The sequence below is a fragment of the Colias philodice genome, chromosome 28, assembly GCF_061535455.1.
Source record: "Colias philodice isolate Cphi_HAF_F1 chromosome 28, ilColPhil1 Martin Lab GWU primary, whole genome shotgun sequence".
NCBI lineage: Eukaryota > Metazoa > Arthropoda > Insecta > Lepidoptera > Pieridae > Colias > Colias philodice.
This window is the reverse complement of record NC_143113.1, coordinates 5135627-5162800: the sequence shown is the minus strand read 5'-3', so window position 1 is coordinate 5162800 and position 27174 is coordinate 5135627. Positions and strand designations below refer to the sequence as shown.

General features: G+C 32.5%; 2 protein-coding genes across 2 annotated transcripts; one reads left to right on the top strand and one right to left on the bottom strand.

Moving 5' to 3' along the window:
- The first annotated feature begins 600 nt into the window (after positions 1 to 600).
- On the top strand, positions 601 to 18095 carry Amt (Ammonium transporter). The gene is made up of 12 exons (XM_089712199.1): positions 601 to 964; positions 8778 to 8864; positions 9692 to 9890; positions 10924 to 11069; positions 11507 to 11670; positions 14324 to 14409; positions 14765 to 14847; positions 15031 to 15180; positions 15515 to 15592; positions 15941 to 16119; positions 16890 to 17009; positions 17655 to 18095. The coding sequence occupies exons 1-12, from the start codon at positions 811 to 813 to the stop codon at positions 18054 to 18056; spliced, it is 1848 nt and encodes a 615-aa protein (XP_089568325.1). The 5' UTR covers positions 601 to 810; the 3' UTR covers positions 18057 to 18095.
- Positions 18096 to 18909: 814 nt separating this feature from the next.
- On the bottom strand, positions 18910 to 25573 carry Orc4 (origin recognition complex subunit 4). The gene is made up of 7 exons (XM_089712259.1): positions 25308 to 25573; positions 24741 to 24866; positions 23994 to 24216; positions 22784 to 22978; positions 21437 to 21660; positions 20141 to 20349; positions 18910 to 19181 (listed from the first exon to the last, which is right to left on the bottom strand). Exons 1-7 carry the CDS (start codon positions 25503 to 25505, stop codon positions 18911 to 18913), a joined length of 1446 nt encoding a protein of 481 aa, XP_089568385.1. The 5' UTR covers positions 25506 to 25573; the 3' UTR covers position 18910.
- Positions 25574 to 27174: the final 1601 nt, after the last annotated feature.

The following is a 27174-nucleotide window of genomic DNA, read 5'->3' as shown; positions in this document are numbered from 1 at the left end:
GTTAGTTTAATGCGGGCTTAAGGATGGCTTAAGGTTTTTTTATTTCTAATTGTTTTAAAACAAATTTAAAATAGATTAAAATTTCAAAATTTTTTGTTATTTTTTTAAAGAACTTGGTCGTGCTTAAACTTGTAAATAAATGGTTATTATTTTATCAAGCAAACTATAAAATAAATGTAAATCAGGGGATTGTAAGCAATTAATTAACAAAAAAAAAACACACTGTATTTATAATTTAAAAACTAGTTTATCATTTTTCCTATCTTTTGAATATAATCCTACTATTAATTTAAACGCGAGATTTTGTGAGCACTTATGGATTTTTCTTACTCCTGCAAAAACTGGGATTCGATTTGAATGTAGTTTTACACAATACACAGAGATAGATTAGTCAGAGCTGGCTGAATCTACTAAAAATATAACTCAAAATAAAATATGCTTTGAAATTTTATATGATCGCTATCGCTTACGCTACGCTATGCCTGTGTTTAAAGCCATATACTTACTAATTTAGATTTAATACTATTAACTTCGGATGCGGTTTCATTTAAAATAAAGATTTCGCTCACAACGGACGTGAATAATAAAAAAATCAAATTTGCCAAAAAAATATATTTTATGAATTAAGTTTTTAAGTCTTAAATGAACCAGTGATTTTATCAATTTACAAATACAATTAAATATAAATTAAATGTAATGTATAACAATTAATCATCATTTTATAAAACCTCTTTGAACGATAAAGTAAGCAATAAGCATGTCACGTCGATATTAAAAAAAAAATTGAACACAGAAAAAAAAACTTCAAAAATGGAGGGAAACTATACATTCGAGCCGCGGATTGGCTTACGGTCTCCTAACTTAACAAACACAACTGTTAATTTGCAAGAAAGCTTTGAAATAGATTTGGAAGATACAAATTGGATTTTGACATCATCATTCATCATATTTACTATGCAGACTGGTGAGTAAATACACGAAAAACATTTTTTATTAGATCCTCAATTTAAAGCAGGTTTTTTTGAAGTGAAACTTCTTTATCGGGGTTGGAAAAAAATTTAGTGTAACGTTTTTTCGTAACGCGTGACATTTTTCCGTTACGCGCCATCTTTTTCTTATCCCTACCACGCGTGATTCGACGTATTTCTGTAAAGTTGCATATAGTAAATTATTTTTTGAAAAATAAGGTCATAAAGAATTTTCACTTCTTACGTGTGTACACTAGTACACGCACACATTTTTTTTACTAAATTATCTTTCGAATAATAATAATGTATTATGGAATGAGAAACATATTATTTAGTCGGTATTAGTAGAAGGTAAAGTATTTTTCTCGGTATGATTGCGCGGACGGTGAACGCTTTGCGATGAAAAACACTTTTAGGACAAAAATTATACAAAACAAATATAGATTTAAACCACAGTTAAAAACGAAATGTTATAAAAAAATCTTTTAAAGATAATTATTAGTAAATTGATGCCTGCAAATCTTCATTACATACTTAAAAATATTACATAATATTTGAATACTTAAAAACAACAATGCGGGCTCTTTACAGTAACTGAAATTACAAAACAATGTATCGTTAATGTGTTTCCTTTATTGTTCGATGTCACGTTTTAAATCACTACATAGTATAAAACAAAGTCGCTTTCTCTGTCCCTATATCCCTATGTATGCTTAAATCATTAAAGCTACGCAACGGATTTTGATGCGGTTTTTTTAATTGATAGAGTGGTTCTCGAGGATGGTTCTAGAATATAATTTATTAGGTTTTACACTAAGCGGGCGAAACCGCGGGCAAACATCTAGTATTACATACATGGGCGTAGCCACGGTGGGGCAGGGTGGGGCGCTTGCCCCACCCTGGCTCTGACCTGGAAGGTACCTAACCAAATTAAAAAAAAAAACTAAATTATCTAGGTACTAACTATATACTTAATATTTGTAAGAAATTCACACTCAAAAGTCGTCAGTCGACATAAAAAAATGCGATCAAAACAAAAAGCTGGTACGATTTATCTTATGCGTAATTGCGTACACAAACGCAATCTTTTTCTCCGATTTCTCGGAAACTATGTACTTTAGGGCAAAAATTATTTTGACTTTTTTGTAGAGAATTAAAATTTGCATTCTTTTCACCGTGTAAACTTTTTTGTAAAACTTATCGTTTACGATTTATGGCCTATTTAATGAACCGGTTTATCGGTTTTGGCTAATAACTGTTAAAATATCTGATTAATCAATAAAATGCATGTATTAATTTTTAAGAGCACTTTATTTTCTACACTCTACAGCATTTGTTTGGTTTTTTTTTAATGCCCGTACTTTTTGAGTTATAGAACGTTAAATGTTGGACTACTGGGCGTTTAATCGAAAATTTCAAGGTATGCATAGTATATAATAGTACAAATTCAACAAACTAAAAAAAAATATGTGCTGTAGTGCTTAAAAATTTATAGGTAAGTAGTTTATTTCGGCCGCCCGCGGCATTTCTACATTAAACGTACTCAAAAAATATGGGCAATGGGCATTCAGTTTTACGAAAAAGTTTAGAAGGTAGAAAAGATGCGAAATTTTATTCTCTACAAAAAAGGTCACATTAATAACTTTTGCCCCAAAGTGGATAGTTTGTGGTTTTTGAGATATTAGCCAAAAATTTTTTTTCATTTCTTTATTCAACTATAATTAATAAATCAAATTATTATATTTATAGAAAGCTAAACTGTATAATGAAGTAGCCCCAAACATATGTTTAGGGTTCTGAACCACCAAAAGGAAAAAACGGAACCCATATAGGATCACTTTGTTGTCCGTCTGCCTGTCAACACCTTTTTTATAAGGAACGCGTGGATGTATTGCTTAAAACATTATCGAATACCTACTCAAATCTAAGGTCCCTTGAAGCAAAAATAAAAATGTGTGCGTGTACTAGAGTACACACGTAAGAAGTGAAACTTCTTTATGTCCTTATTTTTCAAAAAATAATTTACTATATACAATATAAAATAAATAAATAAAAAAAATAAATAAAATTATATTTATTTGCCAAAAGGAAAGGTTATTAAAATAAGTACAGATTTCGACAGCGGACCCCGCACTAGGCATAGCCTGTCTCGCGGGGCCATATAACGATTATACAATGAAAATGTAGGTTAACAAAGGGTCCAACACGCTTAACACAATGCAACTTTGAACATGATATTTAGCTTATTCAACAATTATTGTACAGTTATAGTATTCTTAGAATCTGTTCTGTTTGCTTATAGTCTTATCTATTAAAGAAATACGTTAGTCACACGCTCGTCGCTACCTACTTAAATATGTATTTACACCGGCCGCTGCTGCAACTCGCTCGCTTCGCTCGCTCGGCTCGTGCGGTAGTTCAAAAGTTAACCTGATGCTCGTCGCTTCGCTCCTCGCTACCTATTTAAAATTTACACCGGCCGCTGCTGCAACTCGCTCGCTTCGCTCGCTCGGCTCGTGCGGTAGTTCAAAAGTTAACCTGATGCTCGTCGCTTCGCTCCTCGCTACCTATTTAAAATTTACACCGGCCGCTGCTGCAACTCGCTCGCTTCGCTCGCTCGGCTCGTGCGGTAGTTCAAAAGTTAACCTGATGCTCGTCGCTTCGCTCCTCGCTACCTATTTAAAATTTACACCGGCCGCTGCTGCAACTCGCTCGCTTCGCTCGCTCGGCTCGTGCGGTAGTTCAAAAGTTAACCTAAAATGCTCGTCGCTTCGCTCCTCGCTACCTATTTAAAATTTACACCGGCCGCTGCTGCAACTCGCTCGCTTCGCTCGCTCGGCTCGTGCGGTAGTTCAAAAGTTAACCTAAAATGCTCGTCGCTTCGCTCCTCGCTACCTATTTAAATATTTACACCGGCCGCTGCTGCAACTCGCTCGCTTCGCTCGCTCGGCTCGTGCGGTAGTTCAAAAGTTAACCTAAAATGCTCGTCGCTTCGCTCCTCGCTACCTATTTGAATATTTACGCCGGCCACTGCCGTTTTCAGCTTATAAAGGATTTCGACTTAGGCGGATTTTGATTGGACAGAGAGTTTGAGGTTTATTCTTATAAATTTTGAATTCATAAAATTATAATTGAACACCTGACACCAATCAAGCAAACACGTGTTTACGTGAGTCATAGATTTATTATCGTATACTCCTAAAATGTTTTCTAAGAAACAATAGTGTACCTACCTACTTACATTGTCGGCACGTTCTTAAAGTCGGTAACTTATTTTTGTTCGAACAATAGAGGTAATAAATTCCTAATGATCAAGTTGTAAAGATGTAAAATAAAAAATATTCTATATTAAAACGTATATATAATATGTGCGTCATTAATTTCTGACTGTTTCGAAATTTGGTGCAAAATAAAATAGTGTGTAAATAAAATTTGTAAAAAATCAATAAAATAAAACAATTGAGTAAAGATCTATAGGCATATTATGTATGTATTTATACAAGATATGTATATATATTTATACAGGGAACTTCTCAACGTGTTATCTATGAAATTATACTTTTACTCAATTGTTTAATTTTATTTACACACTGTTTTATTTTGCATCAAATCTCGAAACAGTCAGAAATTAATGACGCACATAGTACATAATATATACATATTAAGACAGAGGTTAAGCTTAAATAACTTGAAAAATAAATAACATGATCACGCCCACGTGTTGGTGTTTTAAAAAATTCAATCATAAACTGAGAATAACTGTAAATATTTTAGAATTAGAAAAATAAATATGTACCACAATAACATTCACGTATTAGAAAAAATTTATACATAATTCCACCCACGTGCTAGTGTATCTATACATATTATCTATACATATTATAATAAAATTGAAAAAATTGAAAAATACAATCAAAAAGTGAGGTTAATTTTAAATAACTTAGAAAAATAAATACCATAATTACACCTAAGTATTAGAAAAAGATATGTAATTACTTACTTTTTTTTTAAATTCACTGGAATTAGAATAATTAAAATAAACACTTTGATTGTGCTGATCACTTTAATATAATATTATCACGTCACCATAGAGCGTTGGAAATAAATACGAGTGCAATAGAAAAACGGTCAAGTAAAGTGGTAGGACGTACGTTAAAACGATACGATATCCCTACTCCGCTGGAGAAAGTATACGTCGAATCACGCGTGGTAGGGATAAGAAAAAAAATGTCACGAGTACGGCGTAACGCAAAAATGTAACGCGCGCGGCGTAACGCAAAAAATGTAACGCGCGCGGCGTAACGCAAAAAATGTCTCACAAAATTTTTGTCCACCCCCGATAAAGAAGTTTCACTTCAAAAAAAAATGAAAAATCCAACTACTAGGCAAAGCAATCAAAAAGATACAGCCGCTTTTGCTAAAAAATTTCAAGAATCGAAAGGGTCCCAAGGAACAAAACCTACAGGGTACTTCCCGTGAAACCAGAATCTGTATTAAGTAACTTTTTATAGCGCAGATAAAGAAAAAAATTGCGAAAAGCATAAATTTAAAGTAACAACAAAAAAACCGGCCGGGTGTTGTCCCTACAACACCCGGCCAGACCCTTCTGACCATTTTGTATGAAATAAAAACCGCGAGTTGAACTTGCGCACCAATGGTTGCGTATGAGCCTGTTTATATGTTGTTACAGAAAATTTATACTTTTCACAATTATTCTTGTATCTGTCATATAAGATGTTGCTTCTTACCAAATTTCAAGATTCTGTGTTCACGGAAAGTACCCTGTAGGTTATGATTCCCTTGCGAAAGTCGCAATTTGCGAAAATTTACAGCATAAACGGCTGTATCTTTTGATTGCGTTGATTTATAAGTTTGATTTTTTCACAGCTTCAACGGACGGTAGACTAGTATTTAATATTAATTTCAGCTTCATATCTCTACGCGTTCCTGAGAAAAAAGTTTAAAGATAAACAGGCAGACAGACGGACAGACGGACAACAAAGTGATCCTATAAGGGTTCCGTTTTTTCCTTTTGAGGTTTGGAACCCCTTAAATTTAACCGGGATAAGACCTCGGGTATTTCTAGTTACATATTATTTTATATGATTGCCCCACCCTGAGCCCATGGCTAGCTACGCCCATGATTACATAAATAAGAATTTTTTGATTTAACTATATGTTTAGTATCGTGTGAGCAAGCTTTTTAATGATAAAATAATAATTTTTACTATCAGTTGATTAGGTTTTATTTATATCTTGTACGATTAAGGGCCGATTTTTCAATGCTTGGATAAAACTTATTCGTCGAATAATGTATAAAACTACCATTTTAAAAACGTATTCTAAATGCCCGTATTTGACAGTTTACGTGACATTTTAATATTATTGTGTAATACTTTATTGGACGGATAAGTTTTATCCAAGCATTGAAAAATCGGCCCTTAAATAAAAAAAAATGTATTATTATTAGCCTATTTATTTAGGTCTCAAAATAATAAATGCTATAATAAAGTAAGAATTATTTTTATGTTTGTACTGTATATGCTCAAAAACTAAGCCGATTTTGATAATACTTTCACTCCTAATTACTAATTAAATTATGCTTTATTTTTAGTTTCTATGCTAATTATCTGAGATTAAGGGTAATAGGTAAAATAATTGGCATACATTGTTATTTGTTTTTAATTGCCTTAAATAGATTTAAAAACCGCTATTTTTATTAAAATATAGGTGAAGGTTTTTTGCTCTGCTAAAATATTGATTATTTAATGTGGAATTTATTATATTTATTATTATTTCCTAATGAGACTACAAAAGGTACCTAATGTATTAAATAATTTAAGAGATGGTTATTAGAAAAAAATATTCTTAGCTATACAGGGTATCCCACCGTCGCGTCGGTATTCTAAGCTGAATGGAGGTTATAGTTTAGTACCTACATAAAAAATACCTACTTATAAAATACCAGATGTATTTTTGAAGTGAAACTTCTTTATCGGGGTTAAGTTGGACAAAAATTTAGTGTAACATTTTTGCGTTACGCCGTACGCGTGACATTTTTGCGATACGCCGTACGCGTGACATTTTTGCGTTACGCCATACTCGTGACATTTTTAAGGTCATAAAGAAGTTTCACTTCTTACGTGTGTACTCTAGTACACGCATACATTTTTTTTTCAATAAAGATGAATTCTTAAAACTCTTTGTGTACCCCCCAAACAAGCAACCCGCCCAACTTTGCTACCAGCACGTGAGCTATCGTTTAAGATTATGTTTTCATAGACAAAATGCTCACATTAGCGAAGCGTTATATGCCGGCTGCGCGAAGCTAGAGAAGAAAACATGAATTTTAAGGAAAAATTAAGCAAAAATTTTTTGGCGTAATTTTGCTGTTTAAATATTTTTACGTGATCAGTGTATACAAAACTACAAGTCCCTTCGCGTTTAGTATACCGATAGTGAGACACCCTGTATATAAAAAAAAAATTATAGGCAGGTAAGTATATCGTGAAAAATGCTCTGATTCTTGACTGTATTAATTCCAAAATGTATGTCATATTGTTCGTCTTTTACCTCGAAACAAATGATCCCACTTAAGAGAAGGCCACTATTTCTAAAGAACGCATTTGTTTCTGACCCAAAGGTATTTCTGCTTGTATAGAGGTAGTCACGAAAAAATATAACAAGTGCTATTTCATATCTATACTAATAGTATAAAGCTGGAGAGCTTGTTTGTTTGTTTGAACGCGCTTATCTCAGGAACTACTGGTCCGAATTGAAAAACTCTTTCGGCGTTAGATAGCCCATTTATCGAGGAAGGCTATAGGCTATAATAAATCATCACACTAAGACCAACAGGAGCGGAGAAATGCGGGTGAAACCGCGGAGCACAGCTAGTATTCTATAAAACGCCAGGGTTTGAGAAGGGATGGATGAAAAAAATATTAATTCAAACACGACTAGTTTACAAATACAAACATTTAAAATCATGTTTATTTCATAACTTACTGCATATAAAATTCAGTACAAAATTTGTATCTTGCAAGTTGCAACAATAAAAGTAATAAAGATGAGGTAATTTTGCAAGGACTTTCCTTAAGTAAATTTTAAATCCTGTCATTTCAAGGCAAGCTGTAACTTTATCCTGCAAAAAGCATTTTAAATAAAATTACCAATTTATCCTGTAGGTATACAATGTAGGCTTATTATCATTTTAACAAAAAAGGATAGGTACTGCAGGTTTTGGTAAAGACTAGCTAGAGATCGCGGCTTCACTCTCGTGGTATTGGAGTAAAAAATTGCCTATGACCTAATCATCCACTGCATTACGTATGTGACAATTAATAATGTATATCATATTTTATGATTTTTTTTATTTTACTTTCACATAGGTAATTTTTTGAGAGTAACATTTCAAGGTTGCGTCATGAAGAAAGGCGACAATTTTGCTATTTTGAATCATCTAAAGCAGTTTCATTTCTGACACGTGTGCTCGGCACGTGTACGCTCTTTTTTAATTAATCCGTCTGTATTGTTTAGTGTCAGGTACATATTATTTAAAACTAGCTTACCGCCCGCGGCTTCGCCCGCTTTGTCTAAAACCTAATAAATTATATATAAATACCTTCATCGAGAATCTATTAAAAAAACCGCATCAAAATCCGTTCCGTAGTTTTAACGATTTAATCATACATAGGGACATGACAGAGAAAGAGACTTTGTTTTATACTATGTAGTGATAAGTATACCTAAGTTTTAAAATAATCTAAAAATTATTATGTATACGAAATGTTCTAAACACTTTTATAGGTTTTGGCATGCTGGAGTCAGGATGTGTATCAATAAAAAACGAAGCAAACATCATGATGAAGAATCTTGCTGATATTTCTCTTGGTGGTAAGTATTTATGAACACATAATTGACTCTACATCTCTACTAGTAGGTACCTACTACTTACTTGGTACTATTAAAGTTAGTATATAATATGTTACTTTACTTTGGAAATTATAGATACTGTATGTGTAACAATGTTATATTTTATTGGCAAATAAAGATAATATTATTACTATAATAGGAGTAGTATAAGGAGTAATATCCTTAATTATTTAAACAACTAACTCACAATCACGCTCAAAAATTATCTGAAACAAAACTCTACCTACGCAGTACGCACTAGGCAACTAAATTTAGTAAACAGCTAAGGCAGTTGAGCGATACAACTTTAAATATTACTCCTACGAAATAAGATGTTAAATTTAGGGCCGATTTTTCAATGCTTGGATAAAACTTATTCGTCAAATAATGTATAAAACTACCATTTTAAAAACGTATTCTTATTGCCCGTATTTGACAGTTTACGTGACATTTTAATATTATCGTGTAATAGGTACTTTATTGGTCGGATAAGTTTTATCCAAGCATTGAAAAATCGGCCCTTAATGAATAATTATTTACGGCCTTGCTAATAAAAAAGTTAAACAATGGATAAATTTCTACCATTTTCTACCATAGCTGTGTCCTACAGTCCTACTCTTGCTCACATGAAACGTCAATCATAAAAACAAGACAGGTTATTGCAATAACTAATCCATTGCATAGCGAATGGGTAACATTTTATTAGTAAGACCGCTATATAGTTGTTTATGGAATGTTATTAGATAAATCAATATGTTTAAATTTAATTTTATTTTTTACTAACTATATTATATCCATGTAATTCCTAGGTCTGACCTACTGGATCTTCGGTTACGGCATGTCTTTCGGACAAGGGCCATTATCAAATCCCTTTATCGGGGTGGGGGACTTTTTAGTCGACCCTCCGGTTGGTGACGCTCTAATGGGACCAGTGTTTGCGTCTTTTCTGTTCCAACTATCATTTGCTACTACAGCCACTACTATAGTAAGTGGGGCTATGGCTGAAAGGTGGGTAATCGATAAAAATATCGATAAAATATTTGTTATCTATACTAATATTATAAAGCTGAAGAGTTTGTTTGTTTGTTTGTTCGAACGCGCTAATCTCAACTACTGGTCCGATTTGAAAAATTATTTCAGTGTTAGATAGCCCATTTATCGAGGAAGGCTATAGGCTATATATCATCACGCTAAGACCAACAGGAGCTGAGCTACGCGGGTGAAACCGCGGAGCGCAGCTACTATTAGATAAATGCCTTAAAATAGATGCTTCGTGACACTTTCATTGAACATAATATTATAATCTATAATATTTTCCTATATTCAATAGCGAAATAAAATAAATCATAGTCATATAGACGATATTATAATAAAGAGCACAATATCGTCTATAGAGTCGTAACCATAGTCGTAACTCATAATAATTTATACTTTTAAAAGCAATAATTTATTTATTTAACGCTGCAATTCACTTATATTAATTGTTAGCGTCACATAAATAATTGATTTAAATTATTAAGTGTGAAGACAGGTTCTTTACCTTATACTAAGACCTTATAGGACATTGGATAATTAATAATAGTGAAATTTTATTATCATTTGCTATGACGTATTTACTACAAAAATGATGAAATTTAGCTTTCTCAAGTAGTTAAAATTGGTGGTGGTCAAATCAGCGACTTTCGAATAAATCGTGGTTATGATTCTAATGTTGTTGATAATAATCGCGATCATTATGATGATGTTGGTTATGCTAATGATGATGGTTATGGTGATGAGGATGGTTCTGGTGGTAGTGGTGATGATGATCTATACTTATAAAGCTGAAGAGATTGTTTGTTTGAACGCGCTAATCTCAGGAACTGGTGGTCCGATTTGAAAAATTCTTTCGGTATTAGATAGCCCATTTATCGAGGAAGGCTATAGGCTCTATCATCTCGCTAAGACCAACAGGAGCGGAGCCACGCGGGTGAAACCGCGGGGCACAGCTAGTAATAAAATAATGATGAAGATAATGGACTTTTATATTTTTTTCAACTAGATGTAACTTCAAAGCGTACTGCCTGTTTTCGTTCTTAAACACGATAGTGTATTGTGTCCCCGCGGGCTGGGTGTGGGGGGAGCATGGGTTTCTGAACCGAATGGGCGCTGTGGATATAGCTGGCTCGGGGCCTGTGCATTTGATTGGTAAGTTTTTGTTTGAAAAGAAACATTGACTCGTAACGCACAAACACACAGACATACACTAAAGTGAAGAGGCTCTTTTAATTATATTGATTTGTTTTGTTATAATAAATGTTTCATTAGTTGTGTTTATTATTTTTTTCTTTGTAACTAACTACGTAGTTTTTGATTCTGTGTTTATATTTTTTTTTTATTTATCTGTCTTTTATTTGTGTAATCAAAACAATCATGTTTAGATTTTCTAAATTGAGATGCTCAAAAGAATTAAGAAAGTATTTTCTTTGTTTTAATGCAAAATAAGTCAATTATATTTCGTTATTATTTATGGGTATTTTTTTTTTATTTTCAAATAGTAGAGTATGCTTTATTTATTACATGAAATGTGTGTTGGTCGTAATTTATTCATTTTTTATTCAATGTGTACACAATTCGATCCCCAGGTGGGTCATCAGCCTTCGCCTCTGCCCTAATGCTCGGTCCCCGTTTGGGGCGTTACGCAAAAGGCTATGCCCCTTTGCCCCTGGGAAACCCGGTTAATGCAGTTATGGGGACCTTTGTTCTATGGTGGGGCTGGTTAGCGTTCAACAGTGGTAGCACTTATGGGGTAAGTATTGTGTCCCGTGTGGGGTTTAGGGCAGATTCGTTAAAAAATTGTTTTGAAAATGCTAAATTTTCATAAATATAATATAAAATATATTCCAGTATGGGGCAGATTAAATTTGTTTCGTAAAAGCTCTTTTAACGAGGTTAATAATAGTTTTTCGTTTTTGTTTTCATACGGGGCAGCCAATTTCATTAAAAATTGTTTCGTAAACAGTATTTTCATGGTTGTAAATGCAATACAATTTTAAAAGACGTTAACAAAAAAGGTCATCAGGCTATGTTGATTTTTTTATTAAAATTTTAACACGTGTATTAAAAAAATATGCTAACTAAATAAATTATATTTTTCTCACGTTCCCTGATTTATTGCAATTTAATTTAATTCGTGTCAACAGAGTAATCACACAGAATTTTAACAAAGTAATTGTTACCATACACAAAATATTCAGCACGTGACGTTTAAAATTAGAGTATAAAACTGTGATAAAAAAATGTACATAAACGAGTATTGAATTTTAAATTTCAAACACGTTTATTTAAATTTGACAACTGGCAACAAAATAAACGTCCATCCAAGCGTCCATCAAATGTTAAAATTTACGCAAATTTGAATTTGTTGCATGCGTTTGTATTCTGTGATAAATTACATTTTTTGAAACTTAAAAATATGTAATGTAGATTCAAGTTTGTTTTTTATGATTTTTATTAATACATATATCATATCTCACCTCATGTAAAATACTTAGTTGTAACTTGTACGTAACTGTATTCACAAAAGAACGTACACAATTATTATGTAGGAACAATGTTAATACTTACATAAACTCAAGTAATAAATTATAATTATGAATAGCCATAGTTAATATTCCTTTCCATATAAGTACAAGAATGGATTATATTATGGCAAGTCTCATTCTTTTTTGCTGCCAAGCCTTTCCTGCCTTCCAAGCCAGAGGTCGTGGGTTCGATTCCCAGCCGGAGCAAATATTTGTGTGACGAACATAGATGTTTGCTCTGTCTGGGTGTTAATTAACTATATATATGTATAAGTATTTATTTAAAATTATATAATTATGTATGTTTATCAGCCATCTGGTGTCCATAACACAAGCGAAAGCTTAGTATGGGATCAGATCGTGCCGTGTGAGAAAATTGTCCTGAAATATTTTTTTGGATTGCCAATAACTAGATTTTTGCCTGAAATAAAGAAATACATAAAATAAAACCGCTTCAAAAGACCACAGATTATGTTAGCGTGTGACAAATCACCGTACCATTGGAGTCATTCAATTTTAAAATGGACGCATTTACGTAAACGCAGAAATGGTCCTCATTGTTTCTAATTGGTGAACAAATTACACATTTAAATGGTTGGCCTTCGGTTTAACGTTAGTTCCTTGGATGATAAATAATGCAGTGATTTTTTTACTGGTAATACTAGAACTTAGGGTTGCCAGAGCCATTAAATATTAATTATGGTTTAAAAATTCTATCGATTTGGACGCAAATCGATGATTATTACACGATACATTATTATACTTAAAACCATATTTCGTTATTTACTCACTTCGTAGAAATAAAAGCCTATATAAACTGAAAGAAAAAATCTCTAAAAATATACTTAAACATCGACATGTGTATTTGTTACTTGTTACCCAGTTAAAAATAATAAATATCTCAAAAAATGTACAATCCTAATTTAGCCTTTTTTCACCCAACATATAACACATCTCCCAAAAAATATTATTACTTTATTGGAATTCGTGTTTGTTTATAAATTAGGACTATGGACTTAGGATTATTATGATTTTAACCGTATACAACTGAGGTATACAATATACATGATGGGAGCCACAGCTTATAAATTTTCGTTTTACAAAACTGATCAATTATTATTATAATGCAATAATAATCTTAATCTTAATCTTAATACTATTATAAAGGCGAAAGTTTGTAAGGATGTATAGATGTATGGATGTATGGATGTATGGATGTTTGTTACTCTTTCACGTAAAAACTACTGAACCGATTACAATGAAATTTAGCACACATATAGAGGGTAACTTGGATTAACACATAGGATAGGTTTTATCCCGGAAATCCCACGGGAACGGGAACTATGCGGGTTTTCCTTTGAAAACGCGGGCGAAGCCGCGGGCGGAAATCTAGTTAAAAATAAAAGTACACTTCATTTCTAACTAGGACACAAGGAAAAAGATAAAATTAATAGTTCATTAGCAAAAAATAATAACAAGGGATCCTTGTAGATATAATTTAATACATAAAATTTCCTTGTTTTACAATGAAAAAGAATGACTTTATTACAATTTCTTATAAAAAATCATTCATTTTCATACAATTTTATCAATAGAAAATTTGTAACGTAATTAAAATAATTATTCGTATGAAGTTAGGTTAGGTTAGGTTTATGTAATATTTTATTAATGATAAATAAGTCCATAGAAATATATGTACCGTTCCAATTATGTTGAAATTCTCCCCAATTTTAGGGAAAAATTCCCTATAGATTCAAACAATTCATAGATGTTAATTGAATGAAAAAATATCAAAGATAGAGTTTACAAACATAATTTTTAGATTACTTAATAACATTGATAGATCGTAGAGTACTAAAAATCTAACTCTAATTCAAGGTAAGTGGTGCCAAATGGCAGTACGCCGCACGTGCAGCTGTCATGACAATGATGGGTTCTTTCGGCGGTGGGGCTTTTGGACTGATGTAAGTAGTCTTATCAATATCGATATAATTAATTGAGAACATTTAAAACTAATAGGTGCATTTTGGAATTATTTAATAAATAAATAATTCTTAGGATTAATAATCCTTGTTTGTGCTTTTATTTTTATTAATTTCATTCTTTATTGTATTAAACAGTTTTTAATTTGCCATAAACAAAAATTTCGCATAAACTTGATACACAAAAATCCTTAATTGAATAAAATATATTTTACTATCAGCATACATACAAAAAGATGGCGCCCTCTATGAAGCTTAAACACCTAGATTCCTAACTAAATAAATATATTTATTTAAGTAAATGTCTGGGTGCGTTTTTAATCTATATTTTTTTCAGATTTACTCTCGTGAAGAATAAAGGTCGAGCTGATGTCCTGGATCTAATAAATAGTGTTCTAGGATCCCTCGTGTCTATTACAGGTATTATAAGTATTATATAATTGTTGTTTAGAAATTTTAATACCATTTGTTAGCTCTGAATATCTTTTGACAATACTGACCGATTCGGAAAAATTCTTACTATTGTTAAGTAATGTATGGGATCAGATCGTGCCGTGTGTGAAAATGTCCTGAAATATTTATTTATTTATTACCGTCCCACAGCGGGTTGTTTCCTCTACCGCGCGTGGGAGTCGTTGCTTATAGGCGCTATTGGGGCACTCATAGCGTCGCTAAGTGCGGCCTTGTTCGATAGACTACATGTTGATGACCCTGTTGGGGCTTCCGCGGTTCATGGGGCTTGTGGGTTTTGGGGTAAGTATTTTTTTTTACTGTTTTTTTACGTGAAACTTCTTTAGGCGCATTGAGAGTAAAATTTCAAGGTCGCGTCATTAAATATTTGAATCTTGCCAAAGAAGTTTCATTTCTGACACGTGTGCTCGGCAAACGCATTTTTTTTTGTTTTTTGAAAATTTTTCGAGAAATAACTAATTATTTTTAATACTTACTAATAAATGAAGTTATGAGACTTGCGACAGTGTTATTTTTGTATTGCATTGCTTCAAAGTTTTTTTTATGTAACTAGTAATAAACAATTAACAAAACAACGAAAATCTGACTTTATGTATCGTATGTGGTATTTTTACAGGAGTGGTAGCAGTTGGCTTGTTTGCTGATAATCCGATACCTATGGAAACAACGAATGGTAGATCGGGATTATTTAAAGGTAAATATGTACATTAAAGTTTATTATTTGACAAAATAACTAGTATTTCATTGTCATAGTAATCATTAATATAATGAGAATTTTACATTAACATATTTTATCGAATTTTCTAAAATCGTGAACATGTGCCTTGCATAAAATCGCTTCCAACAAAAGAATAAAATAAATATTATTTTGCGTTTACAATCAACTCTCTTACTGTTATCTCTAAATCTGGTTGCCAGCAAGAAATCGTAATATAGCGATACAACCGCTTTTTGATTTAATTTACAATAAGTTTAAGTTTCATAATTAAGAAATTAAGCAATTATTATATAAAATAATATAAATAAATAAACACCTTACCAGGGGGTGGCTGGTACCTCCTCGGAGTACAAACCCTCACAGCACTATGCCTCATGCTATGGGGAGCTCTAGTTACTATGGCACTGCTATGGCTCATCGACCGTGTTATGCCAATCCGTATGGACCCCTACGATGAATTACTGGGCGCTGATCTCACTGAGCACAGGGTGCGACATGGCCAGGTGGGATAGCATACACCCCACACAGTCTACAGATCCCATACACTCCTCATATCCCATATATTCCATGCATCCCATACATCCCACGTATCCCACTATTGAATAGGACTGTCTTATAATATAGGGATATCTAGTCACTATGGCTCATCGACCGTGTTCTGCCAATCCGTATGGACCCGTATGATGAATTACTGGGAGCTGATCTCACTGAGAACAGGGTGCGACATGGCCAGGTGGGATAGCACACACCCCATACAGTCTACTATATTCCATGCATCCCATACATCCCATATTCCACACATATTACACATTCTACGGCTACCATACATCCCAGATATCCTATACATTCAATACATTCTAGACATTTTTATTGTATCTATTCATCTTCATCTTCATAGGTACTTAAACATACACTTGAAGCAAGTCAACATTAAACAAATTACAATAAAATCAATATACATGAAAATTTTACATTATAGTAATTAGTTTTGTAAATCCTATTCTCATTATTTAAGTAGCCAATGCTACTAATTAATTCAAAAATTACATTTTAGACTTAACATTCCATACATCATTATCATTTAAAAATGAGCTATGTAACACCGAAATAATTTTTCAAGTCGGACCAGTAAGTAGTTCCTGAGATTAGCGCGTTCAAACAAATTAACTCTTCAGCTTTATAATATTAGTATAGATGACGTACTTTTATCTTTTTTTATTTTTTTTTAGTAAACAATAACACTTTCTATAATAAAATACATAAAATGTTACAGGTCGGTGTATCTAGAGCAGTATCAGCATTACGTCCGTTCCATCGCTCCAACAGTATTGAAGATGTTGGAAATATTGGAGTTAATACTGGCCATAATATGGTTATAGATAAACTGAGTGAGGTATGTTTTTAATGGCTTTTGGCAGAATTGTATTTTGGTATGGACATTTAAGTTTTGAAATAATTATGTTATATGTATAAGGATTAAAGTTGTATACGTAGTATACAACTTTAATCCTTATTATAAAGCGTATATTATAAATCCTTATTATAAAGCGTATATTATAAATCCTTATTATAAAGCGTATATTATAAATCCTTATTATAAAGCGTATATTATAAATCCTTATTATAAAGCGTATATTATAAATCCTTATTATAAAGCGTATATTATAAATCCTTATTATAAAGCGTATATTATAAATCCTTATTATAAAGCGTATATTATAAATCCTTATTATAAAGCGTATATTATAAATCCTTATTATAAAGCGTATATTATTATTAGTCTGTGATTAAAGAAAAGACGAAAAGTTGTTTCACACAATAGGATAATAAGTCTAATAGTTCATATAAATTCTGTAAGCAATTTTGATTAGCTAATAACTTACTAGTTTTAAATTTCTTCGTATTTTACCATTCATCCTAACAATATAAATTCCGCCTAGTCCATAATATCCCAATACTATTCCAATATCAGCTACCCTTAGGAGTATATGATTTACATTTAAAACTATAATTAATATAATAACTAATAAATCCACAGCTAAAGAAAAAGCGAAGCAAAAGCGGCAACCTAAAAATATTCACGAACCAAGCGTTCGTCGAGGAACCGACAAACGATCAATCGTTCAAAAACACGGGATTTCTGAACAAACGACCTGGCAACCCTGAGAACGATTTACACCGCGTTATTGACTCCATGGAAAACGAATTGAATGGCGCCTGTCACGATGACACTGTCAAAAATGGCGGGAAATCAACTGTCAAAAGTTTGGAACATTTCAAGGGAAAAAAGTTTAAGGAATTATCAGCCAGTGAATTGGAGGAATTGGGAGAAATTCAAGCGAATGAAGATAGATTTAGACATAAAATTGTGGAAGATGATTATAAGAATGATGTGGATAGGAGTGGTTTGACGACGCCGAGTTTTAGGTGGATTGAGTGAATATGAAAATAGTGATAGGATAATGTTAGTAAAATTAAGTATGTGTTTTATTTTATTTTAAATAAATTGTATATGTAGAGACCTGTCGTTTTATTACTATACCCAATTGATTCAGCATTTTACTTCAAGCGTGATTGAGGGCAACACTTATGACATATTTCTTTCAAATCTATGGTAGGGAGTTACTTTTTACATCGAATTCGGTCTTAATAATCTTATCCCACCTTACTCATTTAATAGTTAAAAAAACATAATCGTACCTCTATAGGAGGTAGCAACGTTGACAAGAGAGAATTTTAGAATACTTGGTTTTTTGATATACTGTTTCTCTTCCTATTTCGGTTAGAGTCCGGGCTGTCTGGCTGGCCGCAATGGTTGCGTTTATTAGTGCGCATCTTTTCTGCACAGGAAAATATCCTTAATTTATAGTCATTTATTAACGCGTAATTTTTAATCTTTTGCCTTTAGATAGATCAGACATAAATTTTTGAAGTGAAAACTTCTTTAGCGGCGTTGGGTATAAAATCTTAAACTCGCGTCAGGACACGTGACCTGATCGAAAAAGCGTAAGACGGATGGATATCAAACATGCTCAACGTTAATCAAGTTTTCACTTCCGGCACTCCCGGAGTGCAACCCGTCTTTTTTTTATTGCACGTTCATTGACAAGCGCTACCCGCCAAATTTTTTTTTCATCAACTAATGAGACTTCATTTGTTATAACATTCGAAATTCAAACATTTATGGGTGGCCAGAAACGCAAAACTTTTAGTGTGAACTAGGTAGGTAGTAGTATTCTGTTCGCCTTCATAAGGCAAAACAAATGAAACACAATCATAACACAAAATTTTTTATTAAACAACAGAATTATTGACCCAATGGTTGATCTCAGTGGGTAAGGCCTTAAACCCCTTTACAGCTTCCTTAATATCTTCAATAGGCACAGCCAAAGTATATAATTTATATTCTTTTTGTACTCTACTAGTTGTTGTATCTGTGTTTATCGAATCTGTAGATCGAATTGGCATTATTATTTCTAATGATTGCAAATGTTCGAATGCTTTTAGAATCACTGGGCGAGGTACGGTTTGAGCTGACGAGTTTTCGTTCGCGAATTTTGTGTATCTGAAAATATTTTTTTATAAAAATGGTGAGTATTGCTAACTAATGAGACGAAATGAAAATAATAATTTTATATTGTTAGGAACAATGGTTAGGTAGTAGGTATGGTTAGGTACTAGGTAGTATTGCTAGGAAATGAAAATAATAATTTTATATTGTTAGGAAAAATTATTAGTATTGCTAGTTAATGAGATGAAATGAAAATAATAATTTTATATTGTTAATAAAATGGTTGCTAGTTAATGAGACGTTTATATTATTAGGAAAAATGGTTAGTATTGCTAGGAAATTAAAATAATACTTTTATATTGTTAGGAAAAATGGTTAGTATTCTAGTTAATGAGACGAAATAAAATAATTAATTATTATTAATAATATTGTAAATATGAAAGTGTGTGTTTGTCTTTCGTTAACTTCGCAACGCAGCGATTTTATCGTATGACTAGCTGCGTCCGGCGGCTTCACCCGCGTAAACTTAGTTGTTACTTTTAACCCTCATGGTTCTGTGGGAATATTAGTATAAAAAACGCGCATATGTTACTTCTTATAACATCAGCTATCTGTTAGTGAAAGCCCCATCAAAATCGGTCCATTATAATATTCACATACATGTTTTAAAAATGTTTAATTCAATATAACAAACGGACACTCCAATTTAATTTATTTGTGTGGATTTTGTAATACATAAGTTGTTTATCTGTTGTTATCTGAATGAAAGAAAGACAAATAAATACATTTTCGGATTTATAAATAAGGAATTTTATAGCCAACTAGCGGTCCGCCCCGGCTTCGCCCGTGGTACATATTTACGTTTTCTCTACATAAAAACCATCCTGGTACTTCAAGGAATATAATAAAAAAAGAATTATCGAAATCGGTTCAGCCGTTCTCGAGTTATGCGCTTACCAACACATTTTGCGATTCATTTTTATATATAAGAAGATATAAAGGTAGGTACTTACCTATGTAAAACCATTTCAAAATTCATCGGTTGACCGTCAAATATCTCCAAACCGTGCATCATTGCTATAACCAGAGACAATTCAAGTATAGACAACGATTGTAGAAGCTTGACTCTATGCTCTGGTGCCACTGTGTTGTCTATGGTCGATGTTATGTCTATGGGGTCTATGTAGGGCTTTTTGGCTGATAGTTTGGCTATTATTTGGTACTGAAAAATTTAATTTAGAAGTATTTAGTGATAAAATGTTCGTTGGTTAGTCTCTGTTGAGACGGACCGCGATGGTCGATATATGAAATAATTATTGTTAAAATATAATAACATATAAGGACACTAAACATTAAGGGTCAGTTACACAAGTTGTTAATAAATTCACGGATAACCTATTTTTCACTTATTGGTAACTAGCTATCCGCCCGCGGCTTCGCCCGCCTTTTCAAAGAAAAACCTGTTCCCGTAGGATTTCCGGGATAAAACCTATCCTATGTCCTTTCTCGGGTATCAAAATATCTCTGTACCAAATTTCATGCAAATTGGTTCAGTAATTAAGGCGTGATTGAGTAACAGACAGACAGACAGAGTTACTTTCGCATTTATAATATTAGTATGGATTACATATATTTTGAACTAGCTTTCCGCCCGCGGCTTCGCCCGCCTTTTCAAAGAGAAACCTGTTCCCGTAGGATTTCCGGGATAAAACCTATCCTATGTCCTTTCTCGGGTATCAAAATATCTCTATACCAAATTTCATGCAAATTGGTTCAGTAATTAAGGCGTGATTGAGTAACAGACAGACAGACAGAGTTACTTTCGCATTTATAATATTACTATGGATTACATATATTTTGAACTAGCTTTCAGCCCGCGGTTTCGCCCGCTTTGTCTAAAACCTAATAAATTATATACTAAAACCTTCCTCTTGAATCACTCTATCTATTACAAAAAACCGCATCAAAATCCGTTGCGTAGTTTTAAAGATTTAAGCATACATAGGGACAGAAAAAGCGACTTTGTTTTATACTATGTAGTGATAGTGAAGATAGAAAAAACATTTTAATACATAATCAGTCATTTTTACTGATAGATAGTCAAGAACCTCTTGCTATGAACGAAATTTTTAAGTGAATTTAAAATAGTATCTATTTAAAAAATATTGTTTTAATTAACATACAATAAATTTTTCTGTTTTATATGGTTGAAGCGAAAGGGGCAAACATTCAAAATTAAATAGGCATAAATACTAGTTGAAATTTTGAACTCATCTTTTTTTAACAAAATATATAAAAAAAATACACACCAGTACATTCCTAAAAATCTGCTCATTAACGGTATAGTAACAAAACTTTTCCAATGCATCTATTATTCTTTCATCTTCCACCAGACTCTGGATATGATCATTCCAGTTTTCCAAAAAGCTGGAATCAAATTCCTGGAATTCTTTGGAATCCATTCCACATTTCTGGAATACTACTTCCGATAAAAGTTGGATTTGTGAATCTACCTCCATTTCTTCTGAACTTGCTGGAAATAAAATAATCTATACTAATATTATAAAGCTGAATGTTTTGTTTGTTTGTTTGAACGAGCTTATCTCAGGAACTGGTCCGCTTTGAAAAATTCTTTCGGTGTTAGATAGCCCATTCATCGAGGAAGGCTATTGGCTATATATCATATGTTAGTGAACTTAGCAGATCATTTTTAGCAGATCAAAAAAAAATGTGAGTTCTTATCGCGTGCAGTTGAGTTCTACAGTTCCTGATACTTTTTAGAAATACTCGCGTAAAATGAAACACTAGAAAAATTATTTATGTCATATTTCATCACGCCGTAGCACCATGCCGTAGCATCATGCCGTAGCATCATGCCGTAGCATCATGCCGTAGTATCATGCCGTAGCATCATGCCGTAGCATCACGCCGTAGAATCACGCCGTAGTACCATGCCGTAGCATCATGCCGTAGCTTCATGCCGTAGCATCATGCCGTAGTATCATGCCGTAGCATCATGCCGTAGCATCATGCCGTAGCATCATGCCGTAGCATCACGTCGTAGCATCACGTCGTAGCATTACGTCTTAGCATCACGTTAAGCCGGGTCCAGGTCGGTTTTTTTCAAATGTCGTTTGTTAAGGTAAAAACGCCAGAACTATTTCTAAAAAGTATCAGGAACTGTAGAACTCAACTGCACGCGATAAGAACTCACATTTTTTTTTTGATCTGCTAAAAATGATCTGCTAAGTTCACTAACATATATATCATTACGCTAAGACCAACAGGAGCGGAGCAATGCGGGTGAAACCGCGAATCGAAGCTGGTAAAGAATATTTGGAAAAAAACTTAAGAAAAATACTTCTTTGCTGATTTGAAAGAAAGTTTGTAAGTATATATTATATTCAATGTTCACAGAAATGGATGAACGAATATTGACGAATTTAACTAATCATGTATAAATAGGTGAACCAATTTTGATAAGACACACTTCTATGTTATATAATATTTAATGTTCTTAATAATATGTTTATGATCATCCAATAAGAATAAACATACATACACTTATATTTATTCCTATATCAAAATTAAATATTTTAAGTTATATGTATGTACTGGAAAAAAGCATATTTTTTAAATTATTTAAAATAACTTACCAGTCGATTTCCTTCCCTTTCTTTTCTTTGGTTTATCTCTTAAAATATTAACACTGAGACACTCTACAAATATTTGTTTAATATTATCCAACGGTTGTGTACATTCGTTCGGAAAAATAAATATGTGTCGGTGGGAAAATCTCGATTTTACACGCTTTTCCAGCATTTCCATTACGTCTAGACGATTTGTTATACCTGGAAAATGATCATTTAATATTAGTAAGTATTAAAACCTGACAATTTATATCTACCCACATATTTATTATTATTATGGTGAACTAGAGGTCCGCCCCGGCTTCGCCCGTGGTACATATTTCGCAATAAAAGGTAGCCTATCTCCTTTCTCGGGTATCAAAATATCTCCATACCAAATTTCATGAAAATTGGTTCAGTAGTTTAGGTGTGATTGAGTAACAGACAGACAGACAGAGTTACTTTCGCATTTATAATATTAGTATGGATATATTAAAGTACAATGATGAGTAAAAAGGTATAGATAGGTTAACAACACAACATTCGATCTTCAAACACGGCACACTAACGCACACACGATTAGACGTCACAGTGAGACGGCATGATTCAACTGTCGTGAGGGAAAGAGACAAATGAAGTAAAATGTGGCTAATTAGCCACATTTCGACGTGCCGCTAGCGCTAATAACCGATCTAAAGCTTTTTACTTATAATATCATTGTTAAAATAGAGAAAGTTGTTGTTAAAATAATTTAAAAAAGACGTGTGTCACTCGGGCACTGCCGCGGTAAAGCTATTGCATGCTATGCCACACCTCCGCGCCCGTCCCCGTGGGGAGCGTGAGGTTATTTTCGTTACGGAATTTCTCGATTCAGTCCCCGCGCTCAAGGCCCGCGATAGAAGCTATGCAATAGCTTAAAAGAAAGCAAATAAAAAGAGGGTTGTATGAAAACTGAATAGTTGAGTATAAGGGTCCTTTTCCGCCAATAATGTGCGTGGATGTATACCTAGTGAGGAAAGCGTTAGTAAAAACCAATCATATTGCTTCATTTAGTTTTAATTTTTAAGCATATATCGTTTGAAGGGATACTATTCGTTGTAGGCATAATAATATTAATATAATAAATAAATCGGGTTTTAAATCCGTCAAAATCTGTAATTTCTAAATAATAATGTTATTAATAAATTAACGTTAAAGTTAGAGTTGTAAATCATGGTAGAAATAATATTAAACTCACCCAAAACACACATAGGCGCCTGTTTATTATGAGTAATATCGAATAAATTATACAACAACGTCTGAGTTTTTCCAGTATGACAGAACATGTCAAATTCCTCCAGTATAAATATCATGGATCGACATTTTCTATCGACGCCAGAGATTAAACAACTCAAAAGAAAGCTGAGGTTCTCCGCGAATGTACCGAATACTCTGTCGCCTACTGCGTTTTCTAGTTTCATCTGAAATATTAAGTTTTATAGCAAAACTATACTAATATTATAAAGCTGAAGAGTTTGTTTGTTTGAACGCGCAAATCTCAGGAACTATTGGTCCGATTTGAAAAATTCTGTTGATGTTAGATAACCTATTCATCGAGGAAAGCTAAAGGCTATATATCATCACGCTAAGACCAACAGAAGCGGAGCCACGAGGGTAAAACCACGGAGCACAGCTAGTAATTGAATAAAATTAATAAGCATCAGAAATACATAATTTTTAAGCAGTTAAAAATTACTGCCTTCCAAGCCAGAGGTTGTGGGTTCCCACCCGGGGCTAATATTTTTGTGATGAACATAGATGTTTGCTCTGTGTCTGGGTGTTAAGTATCTATATAAGTATTTATATAAAATTATCTATGTATGTTTATCAGCCATCTAGTTTCCATAACACAAGCGAAACCTTAGTATGGGTTCAGATCGTGCCATGTGTGGAAATTGTGAATATTTATTTAATTTATCCAAAAATGCTTTAAGTTTATACAAACCTGTGCTGTTATAGACTTGAGAGCAACTTTATCATCCTGATGCAGTAAACCATTCAATTTGACAATAATAACATCATGCTCCATGTCAACCTCTTTTGAAACTTGGTGAAGTACTGAGTTTATGAGCTGTAATAGAATAAAATAATTATCAAAATACGTAAATAGCCTTACATTAAACGGAATACGGAATATTTCTGTAATTACAAATTATGGATAATGAATATATGAGGGTAACCTTAACACAATATAGATATTATGCACTGATGAACAGCATTACATGTAGTAAAGTAGCACAGATTGATACAAAATAATACAATTAACTGTTTATGTTTCAAATAGATTAACAATCTCTTAGGGGATACCTATAAGGCCTAAGAGTATTAATGGTTTAATGCTCTAAGTATATGATGTTTTTCATAATGAATAATGATAAATTTAACATATTTGTTAATCAAATAGAGAATATCTACTTAGAATTCTATCAATTTTTAGAGACCAAAATTTTCTGATACCTCAAACATTATACTTCTGCGAAAAAATAAAGTTATACTATAAATGTAATGTTACCGTTGTTTTACCACATCCCCTAGGTCCTAGTATCAACGCGGAGTGCGATTCTCCTTGTACAATAGATTTCATCATCAAATCGTATACATGTTTAGTTTCGTTCTCATTTCCTCTGAATTTAACATAATCTTCCAATATCTTCACTTTCAAGTACTTTCTTATGAGTTTTATTTGCCGTTCAGTAGATATATTTAACATTGTAATTCAATTTTAATAGTTATAAACTTAGTAAATAATTTATTTAAATTATTGTACAAGATAAGAATTCGCGCCAATTGCCAAAACAACAGCTGACGATGACACTGATTTGCCTTATTCGACATTGACAGTTGACAATTCCGTGATAATTTAAAAATACGCTGAGTTAAATTTTACTTGTTTGATATGATTGAAATCTATAATTTTAATATAATATGTTATAAATTAGAAAAATTTCGTCTTAAATACTGTACTGACTAAATTAGTGGTCGTAAATTATTTGCTTATAACGATCAGTATATTATTTCCAAATAATCGAACATGTCACGTACTAAAGCAATTAAAAGTTACAAATAAATACAATAAATATAAAAGCAAAACTAAAATAAAACACATTTCAATTAGGTAACAATTACGTACATTATACAATCTGTCTATAATTATCTTAAGAGGGTTTATTTTTAAACTGCGCATGTGTTGACACTCCCCAGTGCGCATTGCATGAGGCCCGCTAATCAATATTTTACCGAACATACAAGGGCATTTCATCGAGAGATGCAATTCACATGTCCCAAAAATGCTTAGTAATCACAGGGAAACTATACATAGCTTGTACGTGGAGTAGTTATAAACTATTAATGTTTATTTTTTTTAATAATCAAGTAACGCTCATTTTGAATATCTCTACATAAAATAAAAATAGGATCATTTATTTACGCCAAGCGCAATAGTATACGTGTAGTAATTTTAGCTTATTATTTTTTATGCTTAATTTCAAATAATTACTCCAACCATCGTAGCAGTAAAATAAATATCTTCGGATAAATCTCGCCATTCATGTTTCGTAACGCTACCTTGATCATTATTATAGTTCTCGCTCACACTTATGTATATTTAGTATTTGCCATCCCTTTCCTGACCTTAAACTTTGCAGATTTCATATACGAGTACATACACGTGATAATTTGCACAAATATTTCGGCTTATCGAGCTAATTGTATTAAAAATACAATATTAAAGTTTAATTTACGTTAAAAAAGCGATATGAAAAATGAATAACGTTAAATTGGCCATGTTATTGTGAAACATACATCTTAATAGTGGTCTCTATGTGTTAAAGTGTTTGATAGTTGGCTTATCCGGTAAAATTTCATGATGAATTTTATATTGTGAAAAAGTGAGATGAGTGAAGTGTAAACACTAAAGCGTACAGCAGGTTTTAATCATACAATTATACACACGGATACAAAATTGCACTAACACGAGCAATATCAAATCACAATGTAATTTGGGCATATTTTTCCTAAGCACTGATATTTTATGGCTTTCAGTGTTGTATTTTATGGATAGAAAAAAGCTGTATATTGCTTTTTAGGGATATTTAAATTGTAAGTGTACTTATTTGTTGCGTATATAGACTACATACATAATATAATATTATTTTAAACTATCACTAGGTATATATTATATACATATACATTTTAATTCATACACCGCAGCACCGCTACATTCATTTAGATCGATTTTTATTACTATGCTTTAAAATATACGTTAGCTGAAATTATTGATTAAATAATCAGTAAGTATCAAGAGTAAAAAAATATTATAGTAACAATCTAAGATAGTACATAACCATTTTACAATTTTAGTCTTCATTGATTTCTTGTTG